The sequence below is a fragment of the Ischnura elegans genome, chromosome 6, assembly GCF_921293095.1.
Source record: "Ischnura elegans chromosome 6, ioIscEleg1.1, whole genome shotgun sequence".
Lineage (NCBI taxonomy): Eukaryota > Metazoa > Arthropoda > Insecta > Odonata > Coenagrionidae > Ischnura > Ischnura elegans.
In genome coordinates, this window is record NC_060251.1 from 88,432,610 (window position 1) to 88,458,561 (window position 25,952).

The following is a 25,952-nucleotide window of genomic DNA, read 5'->3' on the forward strand; positions in this document are numbered from 1 at the left end:
GACAAGCCTAGCCAGGTTAGGAAAACCATGTTAAAATTGTGTGGCATAAATTTTTTGCATTGCATAAATTTTTTGCAATGAGAGTCCGCTAAAACCCCATTGTCCCTGATGATGAGCAAGAGTCAGGGGCTCCTTTTAAGGCCATTTTTTATACGAAAACTATTGCCTCTTGCGAAAAATACCATATTGAGATAGTAACCTATATAATATTTTAATCAAAAATAAGTCTTAGTCATATTTTGTAGAAGTTGTGGTACAAGTTATTGAAGACGTAGAATTTGAAGCTTTATTTTAAAATTATTTTGTGTAAAGCTGCTGGACACGCCATAGTTTTAAGTTGCTATAATTAAACTGACACCATTGTTATGTATTTGTCGTAGTAGATATGTTACATGGTTATCAACCGTTACTAATGCTCCATTAGTTATCAATTAAAAAATGCAGCCCCTAGATATCGAAGGTATGGGTGAAAATTTCACCGTATCAAAGGAATTGCGGCCTGATGTTTTTGAAATTGAAAAAAACCTAGAGAATACATTACGTTAGTTACATTACTGAGTTGACTCCTCCAGGGTAAGTGAACCTGACCGGTCAACTCATAATGTTTGTCAGTGTACGTATACGATATGATTTGAATTCTTTATACCTTGGGCCTGCGGTGAAAATATTCAAAGGAAAAAAAAGACTCCTTTGGTACTCATAAATGGTTGTGACTAAAATTTAAGTGTTTGGAATACATAGTGCAAATTTAAAAGCGGAATAATTCGTTTGTCTTCACACTAATACAACTTAAATCGTCAAAAAATTTTATTTCTTTTCTCATCTGAATTTGTTTGATTACTTCTCAAGTTATAAATGTCATTAAGAAACGGGCGTAACACTTCTTTCAGTGAAATCATTACGCGTACGTTTCCTTGAATAGCTGTTGCTACGTCTTCGAGAGGCAAAGGACAGAATCTCTTGCTCTAAGAATAACTCTCTGATAAGATTTAACTTGAGCGCAGTCTTTACTTGGTTGAAGCAAATAAACTTTTTATGCTTAGCTTTCATCTTGCAGCCAAAAGCTTCGAGGTGAACTTGAATCATGATCCAAAAATAGCTTACCGTGATGGTTAAGTAATTTTCCCGTTCTGAGAATGAAATTCACTCGCGGAATTTCACTTAAAATCTGCCATTATTTTATAGCAATGCATCTTTAAGGGAAATATCTGTTTGGTGAATATTAGAACCGGGCTCTGGCAGCAAGGAGTGAGGCTCTGGATTTTGTCACCTTGTTGCTAGATCCATCCCCTATGACTAAGTGCCCAAATCTACTAAAATGGGCCCTACTGCCTGAATGGTCCTTCCTTGGTTTGCTCTATCCCTTTGTGATTCTTCTACAGAGGGTCTCAGCTTATCCCGTTCATGTGTAATTTCACCGCTTAACAGACATAATTTTAAATACCTCTTTACCAATTATTAATGAACGTGGTTGCAATTTCCCCACTGTGGTTAATAGAACTTACTTAAAGGAAATACAATTAGACAGATATGAATTTTGAAGCTTATTTACGAAGAAGTTGTTTAAAAAATATATATAACAAATGCAACATTTTTTTCTTGAAATGAGCAAAATATTTGCACAAAAATGGCGAAGTAATTTTACGCTTCGTATCATTGTAGCATGTTGCTGTCTTTCCAACCAGGTACAAGCTTAACTATATTTTTTATTATTTAAACTCCATAATAAGCCATTCGAGTGCACTACGTTGGCTAATGTAAAGTTTCATTGCTATTATTGTTATCTCGTTTGAGTTTAAAGATTTGAAGCTGTTTAAAGATTTTTCCTAAAATTTTCATTCAGGAAACTGTGGTAATTAAATTGATTTTGAACGACCTACCTTGGGTAAAACTGGAATTTTTTCTAATATTCATGTTCACTTTAGATGTGATTTGAATTCAATTGGTAAAAATATTAGCTCGGATAAACTTTCACATTAAATATTTTGCTTAATATTTGCTTTTCAACGATTCAGTTAACTTTTTCGTTCGAGAGTTAATTTCCGCTAGTAAGTTATTTTTCCCTTTTCCCTAACTTACACCCATAATTCTATTTTGAATCTTTTTAGGTTAAAATAAATTTCTTTAATTGCATAGTTTTCGAAAGAGTATAAGGTGCTTGTGCGTTTATTATTCGAAGGACTGATTTTAAAACATGGAAAACCCTTGTGATCAGAGTGACAATTGTTTCGGGTTAGCGGAAGCTTTGGTCCCTTGTTTCTTCGATGGTTACCATAGAGCGTCCCGATTCCTGGAAAAGGTCCAATTTTGGTTGAACTGAGTGCGTCGAAGATCATCACGGCTTCAAGGTGACATAGGATGTTACGCATGCTATTTCTTTGGGAAGTCAATGAAATGCTATTATCAAAGCCAATTTAAGGCGCAGTACTAATTTAAATCGTCATTTTTTTGTTGAGTGTTTGTAATATTTTTAAAATTAATGATTTTTTGCAGGAATTATCACATCATTATATGAGTTTTGCTCCATGAACATTGCTAAAGTGATGGTGATTTCAGAAGGAAACCCAGAACTAGACAATCATTGAACTGGTAAACTTAAGCAAAAGCAAAGCTATGCCTTATTCTATTCGTTCTAATATCCGCTGGAGTTTTTACCAATCGCTTCGTCTTTGATGATATTTTGAGCAGCATTTGAACTTCAGGGAGCCTTTTGAATTGATTTTGAATGCATTCAATGCCCATTACATCCCCTTGATATACATTTTTATTGGATTTAGGCGAGGGGTACGGGGGCACGTGCATCCACCCCGCTTAAAAACGGACGCTAAAAAATGGACAGATTTTTAACACGGTTATCATTACGTTCGTTTTGTTTTGTGAATTAGGGAGCCTCAATCATTGAATTTCATGTCAATAACTTTCATATTGGAAAATTTGGTACGGGAATTGTTGCATGTGGTTTTTAATCTCAAAAATGAGAATACCGTTTGCCTGTCACACCCTTGTGTCCCAGCCAGAAAAAATCCTGGATCCCCCCTTGCTGTTATGCCTTAACTTTTCATTCATGTTTATACGTATGCTACTGCCTGAAATTGGTGTTCGTGTGCTAGAGCTAGCTCTTTAACACTGCATTTATGGAGGTCAAGTTTATTAATCCTGCTGCCTACAAGGAATCTTCAATCAGAATGAAACCCAATATTATAATTCCGAGTTTTCTAGAATCCTTTCAATGGAATCCATGCCATTAGGTGTAGAGGGTCAAGTTTTATTCCTGGTTCCACTTGGAAATCGGAGGATTCTGTGAAGACGATGAAAGATGAAAGAGAAGGACTGGAGTTGCGAAAATGAGTCGAATTAGTGGAAGGCGTGCTGGAGAGGAAGGGTAAGAGGGGAGGAAAATGAGATTTTTCTGGAAAACTTAAAGGGTCTTTTGGCCGAGGGTACTAGGGGGGATGGTTTTATTTTCGCGTGGGGAGGATGATTTTGGCAGCGATTAGTGGACGCTTTGAATTTTATTTCCGGATTTTCCGCACAGTCCTCGGATTGATAGTCGAGGTGAATGAATGGGATAGCGGACAGACGTGAGGTGCGGGATATGGATGCGGACGCTTTTCTCGACACGCAAGTGGTAATCGATCAGAAATTCTGAGTAAGGCTTAGTTAAAGGCTTAAGGGAAAGTTAAAGGCTTTTTAAAACAGTCTATTCCATTTTAGTCACTTTCATTTATATTTTTTGAAATTTCCATAGTTAATTTTTCTCGAATTACATTCAGTTACAGATGTCTCGTTTGAGGTCTAGTTATGTGTTGAGCGGAAGTGATTGCTGCAAAGTGAGTTATGTTTTTGAGTTTAAAATTTTGAGCTATACGTTTTTGGGTTTATTTATTTACCAAAGTGGAAGACATTGTTGAATGTGCAAGATACTATCTATTTTATGTTGAATCTAATATATCTAATCAAGGTCTGTGGATATTATCATTATTATTTCTTGCTGTTTTCTAATTTGTAACGGCAAGTGAATTTTTTATTTCAGTAAAGGCTGTAGGACACTAAGAGTCCACGACAATAAACGCTTATTATTATTTCCACTTTTTTATTTCTGCCGACCCACGTTTCGGCACATAATGGCATCTTCCTTTTGAAAATGGCGTTATGTGCCGAAACCTGGCTCGGTTGAAATAAAGAGGAGTGGTAATGGACAAGTGCTTTCATTATGTTAGGTATCAAATATTTCTACTGAATTACGCCGGAAACTGTATCTTTTTAAAACGGATATGCATTTTTTGTAATAATGGGAATGACTACGATATTTTATTATTCTACGGCCGGGTTTCAACAATTTCTGCAATCCTGAGGTTATTACAATCTCACGTCAGTGTAATGTAGGTATTCCCATTTCCTCGCCTTCCACTGCCAGTGGTAAACAGTGATATGCAAATGTATACTATACACTGATTGAAGAAAAAATGTGATTGTTTGAGGTTGAAATCTGGTTATACATTAAAGTTATCGCCAAAATTAGACTATTTATCTTTAAAACTAATATAAAATGGCGTGCCTTTTAAGTGGGCAGGGTACCTAGGAATATCTGATATTGCAGAACATTATTATATAGAACGTTGTGGTGGTCTATTGGTATAGGAAATTAATAATTCAATAAGGTTATTTCGGAAAATACCCATTGAATATGAATATCGGGCATCAGCTGTATCTGTATTTATGTGGTTTTTAAACAACTCCTGTTGATCATGAAAAGGCCCTGAGGTAAAGCTGATTTTTTTAAATGTAGAATTTTACTTTTCCCCGACGTTATGTTTGGCGTAATATTTCTCGGGTTAATATCAAACCCGGAGGGAAACTCGAGGAATATTCCTTCTGATTTTTTCGGTTCAAGCAATATGGTTGAGGCCGAGGAAGTACGGAGTAAAAGATTGGCGTTTACTCCTACAATAGTTGCCCTTCGTTAATTTTACGAATTTAAAAAGTTGTAAACTACGTTTGTGGCTCTGGGAAAGGAGTTGGCCCCCATAGTAATATCCCGAAGCAGTGGCGGATCTATCTATCTAAAGGGGCTATAGCCCCCCCCCCCTTGAGTATCCAATTACACTAGATAGAATGGTATTTTTTCCGATCCCCACTACTGCTAGAATTTTTAACCCCACTTACCCTCCCCCTTGTCCCTATCTCTGATCCGTCACTGTCCCGATGGGAGGCTCCACCGCCCAACACTTCAACCTTTGCGTTGATAAAATGAGAGAGTGAGAATGAGCTAAAATTGCATCGATCAGCGTTTTTTGGACGCATGAATTCATCTCAGAAGAGAAGAAGAAGCGAAGAAGCTCCGCAGAAGAGAAGCCAAGACTAACATTAAAATAGGGAAGTAAACACTGATGGAGGTGGATGAATTCTGTTATTTGGGAAGCAGGATCACTAGCCACGGGAGAAGCGAGAAAGGAATTATCAGCAGAATAGCCCAAGCGAAGAGAACATTCCGCCAAAAGAGAGACCTGCTAACAGCGGGAAACTAAAATATGGGATTAATGGAACAAATAATAAGGACCTACATTTGTAGTATGCTCCTGTATAGAAGTGAGGCATGGACAATGACAGCAGCGGAGAAAGCAAGGATAGAGAACTTGCAAATATGGTGCTACAGAAGAATGATGAGGTACAAATGGATCGACCGAGTTAGTAATGAGGAATTTCTAACAAGAGTAGGAGAGAAGCCTCATGAAAACCTTAATTAGAAGACACACCTTGTTGGCGACATCTTGAGACATGATAGCCTGATGAGGGCAATCGTCGAGGCACAAGTGGATATCAAGAATGGAAAAGAAAAACCTCGAAAAAAATATATGGAGAAGGGAAAGAAGGATGTGAAAGGAAAGATATACGTGGGTGTGAAAAGATTAACTGATAAGAGAATTGAATGGAGAGATATGTCTAAACAATCTCAGGATTGTTGATCAGTTATGATGATGAATTCATCTCATTGTGTATCTATTATTTTTTGGAAAACAATTGCCTCAACTGCTCCTCCTAAACCTACCTTTGTCCGTAAAATACTTAAATAAATTTCCCATCTCTACCATGTGCCGATTAAAAAAAAATGATTACCATAACGGATCTGATTGAACAGTCAGATTATGAATGGTTCATTGTCCCGTGTCTTCATTATTCAGGGGCTCATTATTCATGTCTTCCTCCTTTGATGTGTATGAATTTGAGGTAGTTTCTCGCAGAAATGCAAGAAATCTCTATAAACTTCCTTTAATGTAAACTTTTTACTGCTTTATTTAGTAGGTCCCTGGTTGTCATACCACAGACAATTCGAACACAGAGCTCGTAACCAGAAAAAAGGTATCGACCCTGGGCCCTCCATACCTATGCCATTTTGGACTCGAAGCCCAGGGAGAGAATTTGACCGACCTTTGACATAAAGAATCGAGTGTGCTGCTCAAGGAAGTAGGTTAAATAATATGATACAAACAGCCGTTGTAATTTCCTACCTATTAAGACCCTGGGCTTGGAGAAAAAGAGGGCACATTTTTGTTTATTTGAAGAAGTTTGACCTTCATACCCGTGCCATTTTGAACACAGAACTCGTACGCAGAAAAAGGGTATTAACTACAGGCCTAGAATGGTGAGGGTAAAGTTTTGTTTCTTAGATTAAGTTTGTCCTCCATATCATTTACCATATTGAACTCAGGGCCGCAGAGAGAAAAAGGGTGTCCACCCTTGGCATAGAGAATTGAGTGTGCTGATTACCTGGTTGGTGACGGCCTCCATCTCGGGGTCGGAGGTGGGTGGTGGCTGGAAGCATGGGAAAGGCGATGTGGAGCGGGGTGGCGGCCCGCCGGCGGCGGCGGCCGCCATGCTCGTGGGCGGCACTGGGAACAGCGTGTGCGGCAAGCTCTCCACGGGGCTCTTGAGCGCCTCGGACATGGACGCTGGCATGGGTGAGGCGGCGCGGCCAGGCGTGCCGCTGCGCACCACGTTGAGCGCGGCGTGGGAGGCGCCGCCAGGCGTGGAGGCGCGCGGCATGGACGAGGAGCGCGGCAGGGAGGCGGCGGTGAAGGGCGTCGCGACGCCCCCGGCCACCGGTGGGTTCACCATCGGCGCCGCGGGGGCAAAGGTGTGCTGCTGTTGGGTCGTCGACGAGGTCATCGAGGACGAGAAGCTGGATGTGAAAGATGCCGCCGAGCTCCTGTGGGGGGAATAGATGCGAGATAGATATGTTATCTAATGTACTGTCACATTGTCTCTTGAATACAACTAATTAAGGTGATGTGAGCACTACAACATTAATAAATTATTATACTGTTCTAAACGACGAATTGCTGGACACTGTGGGTTAGGAGAGGCAGCTTTTAGATGAGATGTGGAGGAGACAGAATGTATGAATTGGGGGTGTATATAGCGGAGAGGGGATGTTAAAAATGGTGTTAGAGTTTTAAATGTTGGGTAAAAGAGGGAGGGAAAGGAAGAGAATAGGATTTTTAGTTATGAAAGGGATTATGCCTTACTGTGAATTGAAGAGTGAATAATATGAAGGAAGGGGAGGCTCCCAGATTGCTTCTTAAGTACTCCATGGAAAGTTACCTTAATCGGTGGAATATTTTAACCCATTACCGGCCAAGTAATGAAATACTTGAAAATATATTATTTCCAATTTACCTTATAACATGCTAAATAAGGTAAATTGAAAATATTTTCCTTTAAAAAATATTGTTTATGGTAAAAAATTAATGTTGCGATTTCGCCACTTCAGCCGAATTCGGTATCTATCGGCAGTTATGCAACCCGCCATATATTTCCATATATTGCCGTCTCGAGGGTATGTGCCGTTTTTCTGTAAGATTTAATCCTACGCCTTATTTTGCTACTTATTTATCAGATATTGTCATATTTGAATGTTAAAAATCCTAGATATTATGTGTCCAGTGAGATATAGTATTAATTAACCTAAATCCACTATAAAATAGACATTCATTATGGTTTGAAAGAAATGAGTCAAAGCGAATATTGTCTCAGATGAGAACGTATTTAACGGTTTTTAATTGAAATTTTTATCACTACAGATTGAATTACAACGCCATTCAAGTAAAGCTTACATAGAGTGTTCTTTCTGTTAGTCCTATTATTTTTCCCCTACCACGCGCAGCCAATATTCTACCCTCTAACACTGTTTTCAACATCCCCTCCCCGCTAAGTACTCCCTCCATCCACAACTTCCACCTCCTTCGTATCTCATCTAGAAGCTGCCTCTCTTCACAAACCATGTCCAGCACTTCGTCGCTTCTCCTACTTTGCGTCCACTTCACCTTCTCCATTCTTCGCCACACCCATATCTGCACTGACACATTTAGTACAACCAATTTTTCAAGGTTCCGAGGAGCTTATGAAACATTATTAAATTAATATACCTTTCAATGTAGGTTTTCATGAAGTATTCTTTCTACTCTTCTCTGTCTTCCCCTCCTACCCTTACCTAACATTCTGCCCTCTAACTCTGTTTTTGACTTACCCTCCCCGCTTAGTACTTGCACCTTCCAAACCTCCTTTCTCCACCGCATATCATTTAGTAGAACCTGGTTACTGATAAAATTATTTTTTCTCTCTTCAAACTAAATTATGATAAGGAAGTAGTTAGCTGCAAATGTATAAGGAGGTTCAAAATCGAACAATTCCGTGCGAAGTAGAGAGAGTGAGTGCGAGTACATGGTTTTTAAAAGTTTTGGAGTTCAAATCCAGGGTGAAGCATTTGCACTACACCTAAAAATTAATTATCGGAGAGATAAATGGCCCAAGTAAAGGAAAAATCGCTCAAATAGATGTGTGAAAACTACACCCACAAGATATTTCCCGTGGTTTGTGGTACTCGTTCTTATCAAAGCCAATATTCGAGTGGATGTTTGAATTAGGTATTGATAGTGTACGGGAATGAAGGAACATGTGATAGAGATGAATGAACGGCTGCAGCGTTCCAATCTTACGGCTGCAATAATATTTATGTTTATCATTAGGCATAGAGAGCTGCAAAATTATCAGTAGATTGCCGTAATGTAGTATCTTATCGATATTATATCTTTTGGGAGGCCAATATCAATTGAACTCTAGGTTTTGCAAATTTATTTGAGGATGTTTGTAAAATTAAGGACGTACGACTGATACAGTGGATGGATAGGAATTGATAGGGTTGGTGGGCGGCAAACAGCATAAGAATTAAGTGGCGGGCCCTCTTGCATACCTTTAAAAGCCATTGACGATGTGAATCGCCTTCAACGTGAGCATCAGACTTACATTTAGCTGATTTTTTTTTAAATTCATTGTTGTGTTTTATAAAAAGTTATATTATTGTACACCTTGAATTTATTATTTTAAAGTAAAGTAAAATTTTCTTTATTTATTATTATTTTGGAATATACCAAAAAATGGTTATCTTATAGTATATTTTTCATCTATTCCATATCATCTCTGTTGAATGTAGCTAAATTGATATAATGGCATACCTCTGTTGCGATGCGTATGAATTCCATTGAAATATGTAGTTGTTTAAGTGGTTTAAATTTCCAAAAATGTCGGCCAATTAGTGATTATTGTGACTTTTAGGCATTTATGAATTGAAATAGATTGACTAAAGTTAAAAAAAAACAGCATTAGAGGGATAACAGAGTAATTTAAATTATTGTTTCGATTAATAATAAAAACTATCAATTGTTATTAAATGTGCATTTAAAGCACGTTTTACTATTTTTTCAGCATAACAGTACCTGTAGTTATTCATTTGCCTTCGTGTAAAAAGTGATTCGTTAATATTTATGCTCTCTGCAATTCTTGTGCTGCTTCCCTCAGTCCTCAATGCATTTATGCTAGTGAAGTGGTTGTGTTAGGGATATTTGGTCCAAGAATAAACACTTTACCTCTGCACGACGACATTTACGTTGTTGCCCGCCGTTTTGAGTAAGTTTTGAGCTTCCTTGTGTGAGAGATCCCTGGCGTCGTAGTCGCCAATCTTTCGGATGATGTCTCCTCTTCGGAGGGCACCCTCTGCAGGAGAGCCTACTTGCACCTGCGGACGGAAGGAAAAGAAACAAGAATTAGTGGGTGAAATTCCAATGGTTGTGCCGTGCGAAATAACGTCTCAGACTCATTTTTGGTGCCAATAAATCGTCATCATTAACATGACAGTAAATTTTCATCATTGCACAGATCATTGGCTTAAATTTTCAGAGCTATTAGACTGATTTTCACAGATTCTAAACTTTGTCCTTTTTTGAATCTTCTAAATCCTGCTTATATTACGTGTATTGAAGCAATCCTTTTCTCAAAATATAATGATAACTCTTCACATGGAAGAGATTACTGCTTTACCTACACCCACAAAGTAGTATCGTAAAAAATTTGGAGCTAGAGTTCGTTCAAATTTATGGTTGAGGACTTTATTTGAATTTCTAATTAATATAAGAAATAAAATATTGTGGATACAGAATTTATTTGAAAATTTCAGTCAGTTTTTGGAAAATTACGAGGTATTTTACTCGCCTACGGAATTATCCTAATTTCCAAGTTAAAACAAACATTTCGCAAATAGCCTGAAGGCCAGGGCTTCTCTTAGCTACTAATAATAATCATACAAATCGTGTTTCATATAACTTAGTTTGGAAAAAATTTCTCCTTGACCGTGAATTGAACTAAGAACCTTTGGCTTTCTTAATCACTGCACAGACCTTTAGTTATCGAAGTTTCTTAATTCCTTTGGCAATTTTTCATGATCTTAATTCAATTTTTTAATTGATCTACTTATGATAATTTGTTATTCTATTTTAAGCTCAGGAACATATTGTAAAATAGTGCTACTAATTATACTTACTTTCGTATCATTTACTTATGGAAGTGACGCATATTTTTTTATGACATTTATATGCTGTTCTGGGATACTTTGGCAATTAGAGTAATCGTTTACGCCAGTTGTATTATGATATGTTCTTTTTTAGGACTGAATATTTTAAAATAGTCTCAAGCTAAACTTTTACACAAGGAAATAAACACCATTAACGAGCCGCTAATTCAAATACTAGACGAAAACAAAGGGAGCGTTAGTAATGGTGGGATTCACTGTGGGGGAGTATAGGCATGCTGTCGGATATCTCCTGCTAATCGCTCCCATTGATTCCTCGCCGCTTAAAATGCACTTCACCGACCCACTCAGAACCCTTGTCACTGTCGTCACTATCACCATTCCCTCTTAGCAGCTATCCCCGTCCATCAGCCTTACCTCTTTATCTTTTAACGGCTTCTATTCCCCTCGTGCTGCTTCCTTACAATGTACGCTCGGGGTTGATTCGGCGAAAAAAAAGAACGCCTATCTCTGTTGCGGCGTGGTTTACGCTACTCACACGGCTGATTGAACGTGCTGTCCGATGATTGCCGCTCGACTGGTTAAGATGTTCCCGTAACTCACCCCCCTCCCCTCGTCTCTGCCCCCCGTCCCCCCCAACCCCCCCTGTTTCTGTTTGCCCCGCTTCGTGGTATGTCGGTCCACCACCGCACCCTTCCCCCCCGACGTCCCAACCGTGGCGGCCCGCATCTTATTTATATCCTCCATCCCTTGTCCTAGTGCCAATCACTCGGTCGTTATTGCCGAACATTAGCGATCGATGGTCTCATTCGTATAATAAGTCTTCGGAGAGACGGTTTGGGATGGTGGGGTCTGCTGGTGTCAAAAAGAAAATTATGATGGGGTGATGATGAGATGAACCTAATTATTCTAGGAATTGAAACGCAAGACCTAATAGTTGCCAAGCAAACTATTCGCTTGGAGATACTATTTTTTGTCATTCCAATCATTTTATTAAAACTTGAGGCATAAGTGGTCGCACTTTTCATAAAGATAAGGTATTGAAATAATTATAGTTTCAGTTGTATAAATTGATAATATTTTTCTATTCTTGCGCCAGTCACTTAGCCATTTGTGCCGAGTACTAGTCATAATTGGTCTCATTCGTATAATAAGTCTTCGGAGAGACGGTTTGGGAGCTTGGGGTGGTGGGGTCTGGTTGGGTCAAGTGAAAATTATGATTGGGATGATGATGAGGCACCTAGTTATTCGAGGAGTTTGGTAGCAAGAGCCAAAAGTTGCCAAGCAGCAGGGCCGCAGCTAGGAATTAAAGCTGGGGGGGTTTAGGTGCAGCTAATACCGGGGTTTGTGCGGTGAATGGAATACCCACCAGTATAAGCGGTTGGTGCGAGATAAATAAATTGCGGAATTTTAAGATAAATGGTTCAAAATTGCGAGTTTTATGGCTTTTTAGGGATATTTTATTAATCCTTACACTATTCTATTAGTAAAATCAATCCGATTAAATAAATTGGATAAAAATTAAAAAATTCTCTGAGCTCTGGGGGGGTTTTATCGCCCAAACCCCCTCCCCCTCGCTTCGTCACTGCCAAGCACACTTTTCGTTTGAATCCTCATCCATTCAAATAATTAAAATTAGAGTCTTAAGTGACGAAGCTTTTCATAAAGATAAGATGTGGAGATGAATATCGTTTCCGTTGTGTAAATTGATGTGCTATCCTTTCGCTAAAAACTTGGACGTTTGTGCCGAACCGTTGTCATCATTGTTCTCATTCGTAAAATAAGTCTTTGAGGAGACCGTTTGGGAGTTTGGGGTGGTGGGTTCCGGTTGGGTCGAGTGAAAATTATGATTGAGATGATGCTAAGGAACCTAGTTATCCGAGTCACTGAGTTTCCAAGCAGGCTATTAGCTTGGTGATACTATTTTGTCATATTCCAATTATTCGATTAATATCAAAGGCTTAAGTGGTTGGTATGGGTGGGTCAAGTAACAATTATGATTGGGATGGTGATGAAGAACCTAATTATCCGAAAAATTGAGTTGCAAGACCCGATATTGCCAAGCAAACTATGAAGATACAATTTTGTCTTATTCTAATCATTTAGTTAAAACTAGAGGGTTAAATGACGATGCTTTTAATAATAAGGTGTGTAGAACAATATCGTTTCAGTTGTGTAAATTAATTTTATGTCCTTGCGCCAATCACATTGTCATTTGTGCCAAACCTTTGTTATCATTGGTCTAACTCGTGTAATAAGTCTTCGGAGAAACGGTTTGAGGTGGTGGGTTATGGGTGGGTTTAGTGAAAATTATGATGGGGATGGTGATGAAGAACCTAATATGCGAAGAACTGTCTCGCAAGACCCAATAGTTTCCATGTAGACTATTCGTTTGGAAATACTATTTTGACGTATACCAAAGATACGGGGGAGACAAAAGATATGAATGGAGCGAGTACTCAGCAGAGAGGGCATGTTGAAAACAATGCTATAGGGTAGAATTTTGGGTAAACGAGAGAGATAGGAAGGGAAAAGGATATTTAGATAGAATGAAAGGAAGTAGGCTTCATCGTGAATTGAAGGGGGAAGTAAATGAAGGAAGGAAAGGCTGCCAGAATACTTCTTAAGTACTCCATGGCAGCCTTAATTAATCGCTAGAATATCTTAATAACCATTAAAAATAGAGGCTTAAGTGGCTATGCCATTTTAATGATAAGGTGCGGAGATAAATATCATTACAAATGTGTAAATTGATGATCTGTCCATGCGCCATACACTTGGCCAGTTGTGCCGAACCTTAGTCATCTCTGGCCTCCTTCGTATTATAAGTCTTCGGAGAAAAGGTTTGGGAGCGTGGAGTAATGTGGCTTGGTTAATTCATTTATGATCGGGAATGTTAGGAGATATCTTATTATCCGAATAATAAAGTTGCGATACATTATGGAACGTTCCTATACACTATTGAATGGAATTCAGCTAGAAGGAATACAGGAGATATTACCGCCCACATCATCAATGTAAGTACCTCATGAACTGTCATGCATTGCCCTATATTTGCTATAATCTTAATATACAGAAATATTGATTGATATGTAGCCATTGAAAAGAAAATGATCTCCGGATGAATGATATCCGGGAGGGGGGGGGAAGTTCGTCGAAAAAAATGACTTTCGCATGCCCTGTCTTACACCTCGGGAACGGCGACGCAGTACTTTAAAAGGATATAGGTCACCAATAGGAGACACCATTCGACTGCCAAATTCCTTTGGCGATTGATTCCACCTTGAGCAACGAAGAATCATCCCCCCACTCTTTTAAGTGGCAGAATTCCACGAGGTGGAGCGTCTTACTCAAGTTGAAATCTAACTAACTACGGTCTTCGTATTTTATTCAAAATACAGCGAAACACCTCTAATTTTCAATCCATTATTTTGCGTTTTTTGTTTTACAAACAAAATTATTTGTGAATTCAATTGCTGGGGATTCAGCTTTGTGGGAGTTCCTTTCAACCGAATTAAATCATAAAATTCTACTTTTCCACGCATTATAATTTACCTCGACCGGTTTCAGTGCGTTAGCACTTTAACTCTTGGCGCTGAGGCAGAAACTCTTCGAGATCAATTGTAACATTTGGAAAAGTATTAAGTTTGTATTTTTATTCGGTTAACGTTATTAGATGATACACCGAAATATCGTTCCGTCCACTTAATTTTAATGTCGCCCACTATAATACACGTGTTTCGATTGGCTTGCAATCATTATCAGGTACTAAGATATTTCAATTCCTGACAGGTACACATATATAACTTCCAAAATTGGTGGGAGGGGAAAGATCAGAAGGAAGAATGGCAGAAAAGTGAGGAAAGGTGAGATGGGGAAGAAGTACAGAAACATAATTAAGATTAAATCGTACCTACCAATGCAACTAAAATTCCGGACTTGCGTCTTGTCACAAGTTAAAACGTCTTGGGAAAAAATATTTTAGAAAATGATGATGATTGCAAACCAACAGAAACGTGTGTAGTGGTTTTTGTGAAATTAAAATTTAGTCGACAGTCATTTATATTTTCGTATCATTTAATATGCCGTTCCACGTTATCTCTCTGGAAAAAGTTGACTTCTAACATCATTAGATCTCAGATATCATATGATATGAGAAATGTTTCTCTTTTCTAAATTTGCCTCGAATTTACTTTCTCAGTTATTTTCTTAAAACCCAGGTTCGACGTTCCGTATTATAAATTTTCTAACATGAAGTACAGTGTTTGCTGCTTAATTTGTCTTTTACCCAGCTCTGTCAGGAATACTCAGGAAAGGTGCTAAAGCATCCGAAGGAATTTTTTGTGCATGGAGATAAGAAAGAGCAGCAAAGTTTTCGAGATGGTTTGAAAAGGAAGAAAAATTAATTGAGAGGATGCGGATTTGGCTAGTTGGTCTGAATGGAACTTGTTAGTCAAGGAGATGGAATGTAAAAGACGTGATGTAAGGAAAATTTTTAAGCAATCGGGGAAGGATAGGAAGAGAATTGGATAAATTGGTAGCAGGAAAAAGAATGTCAATTATTTCGTATGGAAGAGGGGAAGTTCAATTTTTTTGGGAGGACGTTTGCATGAACGTGCCTTAGCGGTAGAATACCATTAACAAAAAAGTAAAATTCAATGTGAATAAAAAAATATACGGGTGGTTATGAAAACAATCAAGGATAGTAATTATTCGTTAAGGAAAATTTTATATTTTAAACTGTCTGCGGTGACTCCGTGAAGCATGTTGCTGACTTATTCCCAGTTTTGACGTAATATCTATCAAAAATCGTTTCCAATTAGGCCCCTGCCTCTCGGACCTAGATGCCTTGCTTTTAAAGCACTGCGTGATATGCCTGGCAGTAGGAAACATTTTTCTTTCATTGTACCAAGAAACCATTGTCCCGGGATACAATTTTGATTGTCTCGATAATTATCTGAGCTTGACTGACGAAATTGAGATAAATAGAACAACTTTCCTTTCAAACGTAGGCGAGATTCACTGAAAGATTCCAAAAAAGGAGTCATAAATCAATATTTATCATAGACTATTTGTTAGCAAATAAAACTTAGTTTAACTTATCCAACGGTGAAAAATGGATGAGTAGTGAAACATTGATGTACAAGTACCTGACGGTACCATATCGGTTTAATGCCGTAATGCAGCTCCGCTTTCTTATGTGTATTATATACTTGCCGACGATCGTTTCTGTTTTACTGAAAAAATGTGGGAGAGATGATTTCGGACGAATAATCCTGAGTAGAGGATTTACAGGTGTGATTTAATTAAAAGTATCCTAGTTGCGCTGCAACCAACTTCACAGACTCATTTTACATTAGCCCCTTATCTTCATCTACTTCTACATACTACCCCGCTAGCCGCCTAAAATTCGTGTGGCAGGGGGTGTTAAGACACAATCCGTTTACATATACAAAGCAAAATGCAAAATGTTTGCAAAATTACGACCAGCTTTTATTGAAGTCATTTATGGTTCGAGAGAAAAACGAATAGGTACATATATCTATCCGTTCGGTAAAATATCTAATTTATCACTCCTGTCGGACCTAGAAATATAGTAGCTATAAGATGATGTTCTCCGTGTCGCTTTTAATGATATGTATTCTCAATTTTATGGGCGAATCGTTTGATATTTTCCGGTATCTCATTCAGCGGCACTTGTCTTTCAAAAAAATAACTTTAAACTTGATTAAATCTAGGTATCTTCCATCTCCTAGAATTATGAAACTGCGTCTACGATGCAATGATAAGTATAGGAGCTCATTTAGTTTTTTCTCAATTCCATCTTTACCACGCTCATTCCCTAGTCCCTACTGGTATATTTTTATCGCATTTCCTTTTAACGAAGTACGTTATAAATGTGAAGATTTAATTAATTTGTAAGTAGTTATATATTATTCCTTTAATGCAAAAATAACGAAAAGTATCTGGGACTGCATGATGCCATAAATTTATCCAGGTTATTAAACAAACTATCTATTTGTACTTTTTGTAATCCCACTGTTTAAATGTCATTGGAACATCTACACCTTCTGCAAGCATTAGCAATCTTTATTACCTTAGAAAATTATTCGAATTTTGAGGGAAATTATTATACCTTTTAACCCACCCATTTTAAGAATAATAAGTCAATGCTCGTACTATGGCTAAGTAATTATTATCCATTGATATATAAAGTTTGTATTGGTGGTAGTAGTATTGTAAGTAATTTTGTACTAAAGATATTATTATGGCTAATAGTTTATACTACCAATGATATCTACTTAAGAGGGAAAGTTTTGAAGCGAATGTCTTGTGTTAGTGTCCATATTCGATACCTTCACTGCAAAAACGCTCAACAACCGCCCACCGAATGAAATCCGCTTATACAGTAGCCCTAGTAGTACTAAGTGAGCGGATTTGATTCGGTGTGCGATTGTTGAGGGTTTGTGCAGTGGAGGTATTGTGTTAAGAGTTGCTTGACAAATTGATTGACAATTCCTCTCACTGCTGAGATATTGTGTTTCGAAAACACTAATATAAGCGCCCTTGATCTGGATTCATTTTAAGGTCCTTCACCTAGTACATTTGCCAAGGGTTATGCAAGAAATAATTGTTAAGTGATGATAGTTTTACACTGGAGGAATGAGCATAGGTTATGATACTCAATCAAAATAATAATATGTATTCAAAGATATTATTCCGACTTTTAATGTAGTATTATATGCTTACATTTTGAAGCATTGTTAGTATTTATCCCTTGACTTGCGAATATTTTGTCATATTTGTCATTTATCTGGTTGACTAAATCAGTGTGTTCCAGTCACCTTGCTTTATAATTTCGTTATACTTATGGAACCCCCACTCCAATGAACACTGTCTTGTTTAAGGTCAAGATTTAATTCCTGCAAGACATATTGTCGACCGCAGTGACGTAACTAGGAATATTCTTCGGGGGAAGGGCGAGGAGACCTAGGGGGCGAACCCCCAACCCCCCCGGCAACGGGGACCCAGGAAAATTTTTGAAAAATGACATGCTTGGAAATGCATTTCACATCATTTTTCCACTTAAATGTAGCTTTAAGCAGATGCAGTTGTTATATGTCAAAACTAGATAGTAGTTTTAAATATGTTTTTTGTTTCTCTGAGTCTCTGGGGGGGATCTATCCCCTCATCCCCCCATAGTTACGCCACTGATCGACCGATTAAATCCCATATGCTGTGGTCAGAGTCAAGGGCGTACCCAGGATCAAAACTAGGGGGAGGGCAAGCCATGGTTGTTAAAGTTTTAAGTAAGATTTAAGCATGGAAAAGGTGAATGAAACAAAAATTTTAAGGAAACTTTAATAGCTTTTATTAGTTTTTATAATTATTTGCTTGAAAAAATATTATTCTCCTGAAAGGCATTTGCGATTTCTGCTCTGGGGGGGGGGGGGGGGAGGGACGGTTTCCCACCTCCTGCCCCTCACTGGGTACGCCCATGGTCAGAATCTGTAATTTTGACCGTGATTGGCACCGAAAACATTTTCGGACGATAGGCAAAAATGTATTGAAAGCTTTATGGAAAATTGCTATCGTTAATTAAGGTGCACTATGCGTTTAAATTATGACGGAAGACTTCACAGGAGCTTGGCATACGTTTCCGCTACGAGAGTTTCATTCGTGGAATGGAAATTCACTCGGCAACGAATTCAATTCGTATTATTTTTAGCCCTGCCGCACCTTGATATCTGGGGAACTTTCCTATGAACTCTAGGCTTTGTGAACGCGTTTGTACCCATAAGGTACCTCTTGAATTAATTACTCCAACAAGATTTATCGAAAAATACTTAGATTAATTGAATACTATGAATAAAAAAATGTACATCAATTGGCGTACATCTTCTTTTGAGAATGTTGTATCTCATCATTTCGAAATAATCATGGGGTTTTATCGTAAGGCACCCCCGCTTGGAATGGCAGTCCCATTCATTAAATAAAAGTGCATGCGGCTGAAATGGGTAAAACCAGTGGCGTAGCGAGGGGGGGGTTTGGGGTATAAAACCCTCCCCCCCCATCCAGAGTTCAGAGAAATTAATAAAATTAATCCATTTTACTTAATTGTATTGATATTACTAATAGAATAGTGTAATGATTAATAAAATATCCCTCAGAAAGCCGTAAAACTCACCATTTTGAACCATTTATCTTAAAATTCCGCAACTTATTAATATTGCGTCTACCGCTTATCCTTTATCCTGGTGGGTATTCCATACCCCCACACACCCCGGTATTAGTTGCCTGGGTAAACCTAAACCCCCCCCCCCAAATCTTAATTCCTAGCTGCTACCCTGGGTAAAACAAATTCGCTTTAGCGCTGCTTATCCCCACGTTAATTATTAGATGATACCTCAATCCATGAACATGATTATACTCGTACCGTGTCCAAGCCATGATTTACTCATGACTTCAGATTTCGTGCATGTTTTGCCGAAATACCACCTATTTAGAAACCGGAAATTTATCGTTTAAAATTTGGAATAGCTTGCTTGCTTCTATTTCGGAGACTGTGGTTGCCGTTTTCATAATGACGAAATACTCCCGAAAGATTTCAAACCTTGCACCCTCGCCTGGTATGGCAGGACCATTCATTGAATGGAAATGCACGCGGCATCGCTTTGAATGCGCATTATTTTTAGCACAGTGGCGATGTTTTGAGAACCGCGGGAATTTCCAGCACTGGGACTTCGTAAACACCGAGTATGCCCACTCCGTCTGAGTCCACATCTCCTCACCAACCAAAAGGCCGTCTCCGTTTTCTGTCAAAATATCCCCTCGCGTGGCCTTATGGGTAAACCATATCCCTCCCTCACTCTCTCCTCTTGGCTACCCCTTTTCTCCTTTGGTTTGAAGGTCCTCCGTAGAAACGCGCCACCCTACTCCTAAGTGTGTCTCACTATTTCTGGCTCTTGTCCATCCCTTCATTTTTCTCTTTTTTTTGTCCACGGTGTGTCAGTCGGTCGCAGTAGTAGTTTTGGCGTCCACCGTCAGATGGTGCACCACTTCCTCGGGAAGTGTTGAGTCGGCGGGGATCGGAAATACGTCTTCGAAAGCACCGCGCGAGTTACACCGCCTCCTGGGCTTTTGGCGGCTCGGCTTGAACAGCTGTTGTCTGCCGGTGAGATAATCGGAGCACTGGAGGATAGGTGGCGGGTTTTTGGGGAATTAACGATACAGATTCCACCGTGACTTGGTAGAAATCTTTGATATTTAACATAATGAAATCACGTGTCTATTTAAACACTTCTTTACATCTACCAACCCTGGTTTCGGGACATAATTCCATTTTCAAGGTGCTAAATTGGAGGAATTAAGCCTGATTGTGTAGAAATATTACTGTCGAGACTCAAGTGGATATTTATCGCTGACAATTTTAGGTAATTATGCAAGTGCCATGAAATATGTAATCTCTTACTAAGCCTTCATATGGCCATCTTTTGAGTAATCAATCTTCTAGCGTTGTACTTAGTGTTTTAAGCGTACTTATGTGATTCTGCCATCGGTAGACTGCGAGATAATGATAGGCGTTCGCAAGTTTTAGAATCCAACCCATCACGTATCTTTTTATTTTTTCATTTATTCAAGGAAATAAAGATACATTGCTATTAATGATCAGCGAGTTGGGCCAAGAAAATCAGTCCCTAATAGGGTGGTTTCCTATTACTTTTTTATTGCCTAAATCGAAAGATAAATCCTCATGGAGTACGTATTTCACGCATTTAGATTTTTAAATGACGATATCTATTTTTTGCGATTAAATTAAAAGTGAAAATTTTCAAGCGCGCGAAAACGCGACGGCTAAGCATGAATGCCGGGAAAACTCCGTCTGTCGTCGTTCTGGTTCCCGCTGCCGCAAGTGAGGTGACCTTCGGGCGAGGCTTTGAGCGCTGATACGACGCAGGATGCTAGCAGGTAGCTGAGTACCCTTCTAGCAGGTAGCGCTTGGCATAAATAAGGATTATTAATACCTTATCAAACGAAGAAAACTTTCCGACCTTAGCCAGTGTTAATAAGAAATTATTAAGACACGTTTTCCTAAGCTCTGTGACTCATGTATGCATTGGTAATCTCAGACGATGTAAAACTCCTATCTACTCGTATAGAAACAAGGTCCCTGTGACGTCACGTGGATTGGCATCGCATGGGCGCCAATCTGGCCTTTTTCAAATGAGGATAAAAATTGACCATTGCCATTCGTCTAAATCGGTATTTCTAAAACCAAATAATTTGTATATTATAAATACACTAATGGTGGGTAACTAATCGCAATCAATGCCTTTCGTTTTCTTTGATGAAGGAAACTACCCTATTGCTGATTACATAAATAAATTCTGCGTAACCACAATACAAATGAATATCTAAATACGTTAGTAGTTCATTCCACACACGTCGAATGTAGAATTCATTTCACGAAGTTCGAGGAGCTTCGTGCATTACCTAAACCTGTGAATGATCTTCAGCGTATCAGAGCCTTTCAGGCGTGAGTGGAAATAAGGAGACTCTTAAAACCTACTGGCAAATTTGGCGGTCCCTTCATAGTGGGAAAAATCCCTCGAAGCATTTTATGCAAGTATTAAAATATGTGCTGCCTCTTCCAAGCCGTTCGCCTCATCACCCTATCCCTCCCCCGGCAATGTTGGTAATCTCACCGTTGTTTGCAATGAGTAACGAGTACATTACTTAACATTTGGGAAATACTTCCAGTTTTCATCCTAAATAAGGCACAATTTCTCTAAACTACAATTTTTAAAAGTGACATTTGCTACTCACAGCAATAAAATTGAATTTTTTCTGCAATGTTTACTATTTTTTCATTTGTATATTAAGTGAAATTCGTCCAAGGATATGATGCAATTCTTAAAATGAATCAGCTTTCCAAAGTTATTTCTGTCCATTCGTAGATCCGTGAGGGATTATGCTATCGTCGAAATGTGGTGGTGAGTATTTTTTTTTGGAAATTTGATTGGTTTCTAGATAATTGACTCCGTTTTTATAGCTGTTTTGGAAATTTAATTGATGGTATGAAATAAACTAGGGTCTGACGATAAATTAGAAAAACATCGCGGTTAAGCTTCAAGGATAATTTCTATAGAAAACAAAAATAATAGTTACATACCGCACGAAGTTTTTCGTGACTTATATGGCTAAACTGTCTTAGATATGCAGCTGCTGCTTTGACCCTTGCTATTTTTCCATATTCAATCCTTCATTTAAATGCCGTTTGAAGAAAACCACGTGGCATGATAACCCAGTCGTGTCAAATACAAACTCTTACTCTTATTTCCACGAAATGTGTTGTCTTATATAAACATTTCTATTGGAATAGACTACTAAAATGTCACCTGCATTTTGGTTCCGATTGGTTTTAAGGAAAAAATATTCCATTTATTTCCCTAAGTAAACATCATTTTGTTCAACTTATTATGTTACGTCCTCCTCATCACTCTCATTCCTCTTCAAAATTCATTACATGAGCACCGGGTTAGAATCTTCAGTTAATAAACTAGCGGAAACTTCACCCATTAGATACACTCGGCGAAAAGAAAACTTATCCTTGTTTTTCACTGTATTGTCGTGTTTTTTCTTAAATAATAATTATCTCGCATAATTTTTGCGAAAAGTGATTTTTTTCTGTATTCGAATGTACTTTCAATTTTCCCTGATTAAAAAATTAAATTCCACATAGGTTTCAATGTCACTTCATCATATTCAAAGAATTATATTTTATAATCATAGATAATTGCAAGTATTTATTTCAATATGGAAAAAGTCCACTCCATCATGCTTAAATATTCGAATTTTTCAGTTCATCCGCTTAGATTTCTATTCCTCCATGTGAAAGGTCACCCCGCTCTGTTTGCTACAATATCTCTCTGAGACCCATAAGTTCCTCGCGGTTCCGTCCCAAGTGCAACAAGGTGATCTCATCGTCGCTTCGGAACTTTCCCGTCTCCCACGCCCTAACTTTCTGGCGCCTTCTCGTGTACTAAACCCTGGAGAGTTGGCAATTCTCACGTTAGTTTTACCGGTACTAAACCATCCAACAACATCATCCCTAGTCAACTATCCTCAGAATTACTTAGAATACTCATTTTAACCAGAATATTCCTCAAATCCTTCTCCAAATCTGCTATGATCGCTCTTATAGCTATCAAGTCGTAGCATGCTGATTTTTTTCAGTTGAATATTCACTCCTAATGCACTCCCAGGATATTAACTCCTAAGGCCTTTTTTTTGTTTGAGTCTCAGATTTCTCGGTGTAAACGTTGAAAATTTCGGGAGACGAAGCACAGTCTTGTCTAATTCCTTTCCTAATTCTTGCTTATTCACAGCTCGGCCACGATTTTTTCACCGCTTCTTGGCTTTTGTATAAACTGTGGATGATTCTCCTGCCATTGGTAAGGGCAGTATTATTTTAGGATTCCCATCATTGTGATACAATGCACGCTGTATAACTCCTTCTCTAACAATAAGTCCACAAACGAAACGAACGTGAGCTTGTTGTTTTCCATTCACTTATCTATGAGCAACCTAAGAGTCAATATTGCTTATCATGTGTCTTCACTTTCTCTGAATCGGAATCGTTCCTCTTACTCTTCTGATCTTCGTTGTATTCTTCAGCAGATGATCTTTGTCATTATTTTTATGCATGTGTTGTCTGGTCTTACAATCTTATCATTTCTCCATTCTTTTTCTCTTGAGAATTGGGACACCGTGTTCCCCCATTGACGTATGCAACATAGGTGGGTACTTAAGTATAAGACTTACTCTGCACTGTTCGATGAAATTATGTTTTAATGAACACATTCCTTTGATTGGAAAAATTAAACTAGAGAACATGGTGTGAAAATCATTGTTTTTTATTAAGATTATGTTGAAAAATGTCTTCGCCAAACGAATTTTTGTAAAAGATGTGTAAATTTACCATTTAACTCGTAACTTCTATTTGAGTGCAATGAACACTATTTGATTACTTGTCCACTTGACTCAATTAGTTTGTTTCAACCCGTATCCTGAGTGGGCCGTTTAAAGTTGTAAAAATTTCATTAAAAGGTTTTACTTTTGCCTTTTATATAAAAGACAAAAACTTTTTTAATTCGGAGAAAATAAAGTAAACGAAATGTAAGTCCTTTTACTAGGAACTCGTTTTTGCCCTTCGTTAGCATCGTTTAGCATTTCTAAAGTTACCTTAAGTCATTAGTGTCATTGTAAATATGGAAATGAATTGATGCAATTTTGACTTTTTTCGTAAGGGAATTCTACGCGAAAGAATAAGATTAAGACATTCTGTGAGAATGCATTTCAGCTTTCCGGGTTTCTTGAGCAGTCATTTATATGAATTAGGGTTTCACCGGTAATCCCAAAATAATTTTTGAGCTGGAGAATTCAGGCGGGAATTCATGGAATACAATCATCTCTTTTCTTTCTAATTTTCGCGCACAACTAAATATTCAGTGATGGGATGTTAATTGCCGCTGCTAAAAATATACGAGTTCAAATTTGCGTCAAGAGGCGCGGGGAAAGCTTAGATATATTAGATAACCAAAATAATGTATCTTCTTTTCATCGACCTGCGCTTTTTTTCATGTTGCCAGTATGTATCGTATCTTTTTGCTAAGCATTTTCTTAAAAGTGCGGTTTTCGTCATTCGTCACTTTAGTTTAAAGCCTTCGGGCATAATTGAGGATATTGATATTCAGATACGGGACGCTAATCGCTGCTGCCAAAAAAAAAGCTAGTTCCAGCGGAGTGTGTTATGAGGGCCAGCCATTGTGTTATCTCTCGAGCTGTTTTAGTTCTCCAAATCTCCGCTGTCTCTCTTCTTTCGTCGCCTCCTGGTATTCCTCTCCCTCGCGAAACTTCTCGCTGAACTTTTCTTTTGGCTCGCCCCCTTATTTCGCTCGTCTCTTGTTTTCTTCTCCCTCAGCCTCCGCGACCTTGGGCACACCTTGAGGCATACGTAAAAATAAAGCGATTCTCCCCTGCTGAATCATCGTATTATTCACGCCGGTAGCCTTAATTTTTTTGTTCATCACCAGCATAAGAGCTGATGGCATAATAAAATTATAACAGAATACCTATCCCGTATAGCTTCTATTTAAGTTTTGTGTGATATATATCCTGAGATTACGGAGGAAGTCATGTAACTTGAAGCTACTCCTGTTTTGATGTGATTATAAGGAGAAAATTCACGTGGCTATTTTCATGTATTTGCCGTTTAATTAATAAAACTGTGAGGTTAAATTCGTAAGTGATATAAGACAACGGATCCTTATTTTTTACGTAAAAATAATGGCCATTCTCCTCTTCTGAATCATCGTATTAAATCGCGCCATTTGCCTTTCTATTTTCGCCTTCATTAGCATTAGTGCTGATGGAATAATAAAATTGTAACAGTATATATACCCTCTATTTATGTCTTGTGTGTTAAACATCTAGGAATTGGGAAGGGAGGATCTTATTCCTCGTATAAGTTGAACCTTCCCCTGTCTTGATGTGAGCATAAGGAGAAAATTCAAATAGCTATTACATTTATTTACCTTATAAACAAAAATAACTGAACAGTCTTTTACTTAATCCAATGAGATTAAAGCCGGTAAGTGATATGAAAATAATGAATTCCTATTATTTTTAGGCAAATAAAGCGATTCTCCCCTCCCGGCTCATTGGATTATTCCAGCTGGTTACCCTTTTTTCTGCTCATCGTCAGCATAAGAGTTGATGATATAGTAAGATTATAACATAATATGTACCCTGTATAGCGTCAATTTAAATCTTGTGTGATACATATCTTGGAACTGCGAAAGGAGGAACTTATCCTTCCTATAAGTTGACGATTCCCCTGTCTTGATGCAAGCATAAGGAGAATACTTAAGTGGCTTTTTTTATGCGTTTTCCGTTTAAACAAAAAACACTGTTATTGGTCCAAATTCTACCAACGAGGGTAAATTACGTAATTAATATGAAAATAATAGATCCTTATTCATTAAATAAAAAGAAAGCAATTCTCCCCTGCTGAACCATCGTACTATTC

At 38.2% G+C, this 25,952-nt stretch overlaps 1 protein-coding gene across 4 annotated transcripts in view; it reads right to left on the reverse strand.

Moving 5' to 3' along the window:
• Positions 1-25,952, reverse strand: part of LOC124161125 (proteoglycan 4) — a 132,891-nt gene that overhangs the window by 58,010 nt on the left and 48,929 nt on the right. For all 4 annotated transcript variants that reach the window (XM_046537349.1, XM_046537347.1, XM_046537348.1 and 1 more), the window contains exons 2-3: positions 9,924-10,072; positions 6,769-7,207 (exon numbers count right to left, since the gene is read on the reverse strand). In XM_046537349.1, the coding sequence (XP_046393305.1) occupies positions 6,769-7,207; positions 9,924-10,072 (588 nt within the window). The remainder of the gene's footprint in view (positions 1-6,768; positions 7,208-9,923; positions 10,073-25,952) is intronic.